Source organism: Gobius niger, assembly GCF_951799975.1.
Source record: "Gobius niger genome assembly, chromosome: 4".
In the NCBI taxonomy this organism is placed as follows: Eukaryota; Metazoa; Chordata; class Actinopteri; order Gobiiformes; family Gobiidae; genus Gobius; species Gobius niger.
The window spans coordinates 9,875,689-9,881,688 of NC_136855.1; the positions used below are offsets into that span (position 1 = coordinate 9,875,689).

The following is a 6,000-nucleotide window of genomic DNA, read 5'->3' on the forward strand; positions in this document are numbered from 1 at the left end:
TTCTTAACACCGGAGTTTGGAGTGGGGGGGACAAAACTGTCAGTCCTTAAATAATGAGAGTTTTTTTTTTCTTTATAGTCTCAGGGTTTGTGCCCACGTCTCCAGCCAAAGGCACCAGCAGCACCCCCATCCCGAAGAAGCCCAAGTCCCCGACCGACAGCCCCCGAGGAGGAGCAGCTGCCAAGTACGTACCAGTGTTTATGCAAACTTTTTAACGTAATTGATATAATAATGAAATAAACATAGAGCCTGTAACTGTCAGTCTAAATGAAATATGGAAAAAAAACACTGTGATAATGAAGGTGCTTTTACAATGTGGTGTCTTTAAAGGAACAGGCCACCAGTTTTCCATGCTGAGATATGTTCTTACCTAAGCTTAGACGAGTTGATGTGTATCTGTCTGGTCTTTGTGCACACCTGTGGAAGAGCTTGGTCCCTTCTAACTTCACCCCATTTGGAGCTATAGGAATATACTGGGAGAGGCCAATGCTAAAAACATCTTTGATCTTTTTGCGTGACTGAGGGCACGCAGTTCTTCCACACTGTGATATGTTCTTACCTGAGCTTAGACGAGTTGATACGTACCTGTCTGGTCTTTGTGCGTGCCCGTGAAAGAGCGTGGTAGCTTCCAACTTCACCCCCGTTTGGAGCTATAGGAATATGCTGGGAGTGGCCAAATGCGAGCAGAATCTTTGGTCTTTGTGCAAGACTGAGCGCACGCACAAAGACCAGACAGGTACGCATCAACTCGTCTAAGCTCAGGTAAGAACATATCTCAGTATGTAAAAACGGTGGCCTGCTCCTTTTAAGTGTAAGTCAGCATGAAAGCATGAAGGGACGCGCTAGAGGATTATAAAATGTAAAAACACCCCCAAAATGAGGGGAATAAAAGGAAGGGAATGTAGTTTGACTCAAGTTACCCAAAACGTTTCAGTCTTTCCCCCTTTGGCCGGTGGAGGTGAGTCATGTATGTCGCTATAGTTTCACCTGGTCGACTGACAGAAAATGAGAGGTGAGTCGGGGGCGAGCTGGATCCAGGCAGCAGCAGCAGCAGGAGCAGGGCTGTGACCCACATCGCCCTCCTCTCATCCAGCCTTATCGACTCTGCCCCGGATTAGCTCCAGTGACCAGAGCCTGGGCTGGGACCGCCGGGGTGCAGCGAGTGGACCACGGATTATAGAGCTATAATTAAGTTACGGAAAACTTAATGCAAAAGCCGTTGAAGTGTGACATGAAGTGAGACTTGTTTACGTCTAACAGGTTTGTTAGATTTGAGGGTTTTTTTAGGCTCAAACCCGGTGCTTAATTTGTAAATGAGTGCTTTCAGGAACACTCTGGATTGATGAGATGGATTCAAAGCAGTTTCCGGAACACTCTCATCAAACACCATTATATCATCTCTAATCTTTTTCGGATCCTCCAAAATCGTTTCCAGATCCTTTACTGGAGAGATTATCCCCAAACGGTGGAATCAAATCAAATTAGCACTCGAACTAAGTAGTATCATCGCACTGAGACCATGCACGAGGAGCACCAGGACAAATGTCAGACAATCAGGCTAAACTCCTCGTTTGTCTCGGGGTTACTGATACATGCATACTGATTTGGATTTGTTTTTGTTGCAGCTGCACCGATAAGAACGATGAGGCCTGTTTGACCCACAGCGTGATGACTGCTCCCCATGGTACGCACTGCCCACCTTCTTTTACATACTGCTCCATGTTAAATATTTCCAAGTTAAAGCCATTTTGGTGTTCTGCGTTCCAGGAGAAGGCCTGCACATCAGTTATGTCATTGGAGGCGTCCTCACTATCCTGGCCATTCTCATCCTCATCGCTGCTTTCATCATTTACAGGTTGGTTTAATTGAGATTGAGATTTGATTTTAGCTTGCATTCAATCTACATTTCTTTGAAAATATTTTTTTTTTAAACTTTTTTACACCAGAAAGTCATTGAAAAAAATGCCAATATTATCCAAAGCATCTTATGTTATTGCTGAAATTGTCAGATTGAAACACTTTCCTCAAGAAGCCTGTTATGTCCAATTATTAAATTGTTGCATGAAGGCATTAAGAAGGATTACATTGGACTTTCTGCCTCCAATATTAATCCTTGATACAGTGCACCTGCCTAATTTAGTACAATGTGCTCTGTAACAATGTGTAATAACTTGTACCTGAGGGTTAGATACACAATGGAATAATATGTATTTGTAGTTTGGAGGTACATAATGTGATAAGACAGAAGACCCTGACCTAAACCCTAAGGGTCTTCTTATGTTATTTCCCTCTAAAGTACTGACACATATTGCCTTGTGTATGTAGTACATACATGTAGGTACTAGCTATTACAAATTGTTCCAAAGCAGATTACATTGGACTAAATTTAGTTTGGTGCAATGTATCAAGGGAGTGTAGAATAAAGTATAACCCCATATTTCAGTCTTGTAATGTTTCTGGGTGTGCAGTATCCATCAAAGGTTTGGAGACTGTATTGTTTTTTGTTTTATTTCAAGACCATTTTACATTTTCTAACTGAAGTCATAGATAAACGAGTGCGAAGTCGTTCAATCATGAATGAACACCAAAGCCTTTTACTTCGATTACTGCTTTGCACTTTTGACATTTCCTCAATGGGCTTCATGATGTCGTCCTCAGAAATGGTTTTGACTTCACAGACTGTTAAATCATTTACTTTATGAAGCTCATTGGGAAAATGCCAAGAATAAAGGGCGGCAATTTTGAAGAATTTTAAATACAAAACATATTTGGAGTTATTTCACCCTTTTTTTTTGTTTCCTACATAATCCCATGTTTAATGTCCTCAATGAGAATCAGTTAATGTAAATAGTTTTGAAAATAAAGAAAAGCTGATACATACAACAACAACAATGTGTGCAAATAAAGAATAGAAAGTCACCCTATCTTCACTATACGCAAGGTGTCCTTCAGGGATCAATTTTAGGGCCCCTGCTATTCTCCCTTTATGTAAATAACTTGCCCAATGTGTGCAAAAATGTGTATTGTCCCTCCTTTTCAAATAAATAAATAAATAAAATAAAAACATAAAAAGTATTTCCAAACTTTTGACCGATACTGTACAAGTCTTTCAATAATCTCATATTCCCGAAGAAGATGGATTGATTGGTGGTGTTTCTTCTTTTTTTTCCCCCCGCCTTGACAGACATAAAAAGTCAAAGTTCGCAGACCCGGGCGTGAGCAACTTGACCTACAGTAACCCCTCGTACCGGACGTCCACACAGGAAGTGAAGATCGAGGCGTCGCAAAAACCTCCCATTTACAACCAGCTCCGATACAAGAGAGAGGTGCGTCTCCGGCCCCGACATGCTCTGTCCTTTTACCCTCAAATATTCTCAAAGTGACATGCTTTTTCTCCATCACTGCAGCTGTCCCACCCCTACAACTCGCTGTCCCCTTTTATATTCTGATCCTCTTTATTTTGGTGCAAGGTACAGACTGCATGACGGCGTGGTGTTTCAAAACGATTGCTGTGGGGAAACGGTTTGGTTAATGGGATCAACTGGAGCCTTGTGTTTCTTCCGGGATGTTTTTTTTTTACAGATATGTCGATTAGGAATACTGTGTTTTAAAGAAAGGTTGTGATTTCTGAACAGACGTGCTGTGTTTTTTCACTAACGGTTTGGTGATTTTGCTGTGGTTGGTTTGTTTTTTTCTCAGATGCAGTTCTTTGACAAATGTGTTGCAAGGGGGAGAATTTCTAGTTTATTTTAAAAAGAAACCATTGCGATATTTTACCAAACTATTTCAACATTTCATTAAAGGTGGGGTATTATATATATATATATATATAAATGGGCTTTTTAGAGCTTTTAACCATGTCACAATGTTGTTCTCTCATCAAAAACCGAGCCACTTGCGCATCTTTGAGTGATCGATTAATCTTGCTCGAGGCTGTTGTTTGCAGCTCCTTCACACCTCTCCATCTCTTGGAAAACATAATACTTTAGAAAGAATCTAGAGGTCATTTTTCCCCCTCTTTATTCAGACAGTGCGAAGGGGAGCAAGAGGAGGGGGTGGGAGGAGCTTATCGGGAGATGTATTGAAAACCAGGAAGTGAAGCTACTCGATATTTTGTTTCGGATGTTTTTGATCAATATTGCATTTTCTTTTTAACCAACAAAGTGTGAGATGGTGATAAAGTGGGTTTGAGATCATTACCAAAAACCTGCAAATAGTGTAAAAACCCCTCTTTAAATAAGAAGGGAATACAAATTTAGTTGTGAAACTAGTCAGAAAACTGTGTCCAAACCAATCTTTAAAAAGACAAGATCAGGAGCAAAACAAGGCTACAATTGAGCTAAATTAGGAAAATGCAAATTAAAACTGAACTTTTGAACTTTTTGCATCATCACTTTAGGCAGAAAACAGTCGTTTAAAAGATTAGGCGTCGACCGGTACGGGCTTTTCTTTTTCTATTTTTGTGGATTTTGATGGGCCGATGTCGATACGCACTGCAGATATTTTTGGCCAATTTTTAAAAATGTCTCTTCTATAATCCTGTTATAAATAAACACAAAAACGTTTCATCTAAGCTGTAAAATATGTTAGTGTCGAGTTGAGACAGCAGGGGGCGCTTCATGAGAGACAGAGGGCTGATTTATTCAGGACATTCATGTTTAGTGGGTGCTTCACAGGGAGCTTGATTGTTTAACGTCTTAACCCTGAATCGAGCACGTTTTTTCCAGTTTGGCTTTACCCAAATCTAAAAGCTTCTTGGGGGGAAAAAAAGTGGCAAAATAGTTACAAAAACAAGAAGAAAACATGGAGACAGCAACAAAAAAGTGACCAAAAAAGGACTGAAAGTGCAGCAGAAATGTTCCAAAAACTAAATTACAAAGCCACAAAAAAAAATGAGATGAAAAAGAATGGGCAAAAAGTGACAACGACACAACAATGACACAAGGAAATAGATCGGTTTAGATCAGTTTTGTAGGTCTTAGCTTTCAAATGATGCGTTGCACTGGACAAAGTCTAGAACATAAATGTTTCTCATCTCCCCTGAGGCTTAGGGTGTTGTTTGAGGGCTCATGTTAAAGCTTTGAGTTCTCTTCAATGCAAAATACCCATATATCGGCCCGATTGATCGACCTTCATAGATGGCCACAATGATTCTTGGGCGTTGTATTGTGTTCTTCATACTTTACGTTGTGGAGCTGATTTTCTTAGACAAGGCGAGTACAGATGGAACTAGACCTGCTTGGGACTGACTGACGCGATCCCCTCCCCCTAAAACTCTGTCTCTGTCCAGGGCGGCGTGGACGGGAGCTACACAAAGGAGAAGATCCGGATCGTGGAGGGCGTGTGTCTGCTGTCCAACGAGGAGCTCTACTGGGACGACCAGATCAAGCAGATCAAGCCGTCGCGGGGCGGCCTCCACACCTGCATGAGGACTGACACCGTGTCCCTCCAGGCCTCCAGCGCCTCTCTGGACGACGGGGAGACCGAGCAGCTCCTGCAGGAGGAGGCGTCCGAATGCTCCTCCATCAGCACCCTCACCCCCTCCGCGCTCACCCCCACGCACCCCCGCCACGCCCCGCACAGCATGGCCGACACGGGCTGGGCCTCCAACCGCAAGCCCTCCACGGAGAGCGAGGTCTGAGCAGGAGACACAAACACGGAGGCTTTTGAGTTGGAGACTGTGTATAAGATGGATCAGTCGGGACGAGAAGCAGAGGGTGGCACTTAGCAGCAGTATTTAGACTTCATTTTATCTCTTTTTACATATGTCTGTTCATTCAAAATAATGACAGAATGCATTTTTAAATCTTGATTGCGGTTTTAATTTTTACACCCTGGAGCAAATTCTGTTCTGCTAAGATCCTCGTTCAAGAGATTGGTGGCCACTGCACCAGAAAGTTGCTCCGAGGCACTATTTAAACGCAGAAGAGTCAAATGTGGCTCTAAGATCATGTTTTGGTGTCCCCCAGGGTTCTTGTTGAGTTGGCAAACGTCAGAAGT

General features: G+C 42.3%; 1 protein-coding gene across 2 annotated transcripts in view; it reads left to right on the forward strand.

The window, feature by feature from the left end:
• lrp4 (low density lipoprotein receptor-related protein 4) overlaps positions 1-5,791 on the forward strand; it is a 190,260-nt gene extending 184,469 nt beyond the window's left edge. For both annotated transcript variants that reach the window (XM_079555012.1, XM_079555013.1), the window contains exons 34-38: positions 79-184; positions 1,626-1,684; positions 1,768-1,855; positions 3,185-3,326; positions 5,291-5,791. In XM_079555012.1, the coding sequence (XP_079411138.1) occupies positions 79-184; positions 1,626-1,684; positions 1,768-1,855; positions 3,185-3,326; positions 5,291-5,641 (746 nt within the window). In that variant the 3' untranslated portion in view covers positions 5,642-5,791. The remainder of the gene's footprint in view (positions 1-78; positions 185-1,625; positions 1,685-1,767; positions 1,856-3,184; positions 3,327-5,290) is intronic.
• The last annotated feature ends 209 nt before the right edge of the window (positions 5,792-6,000 follow it).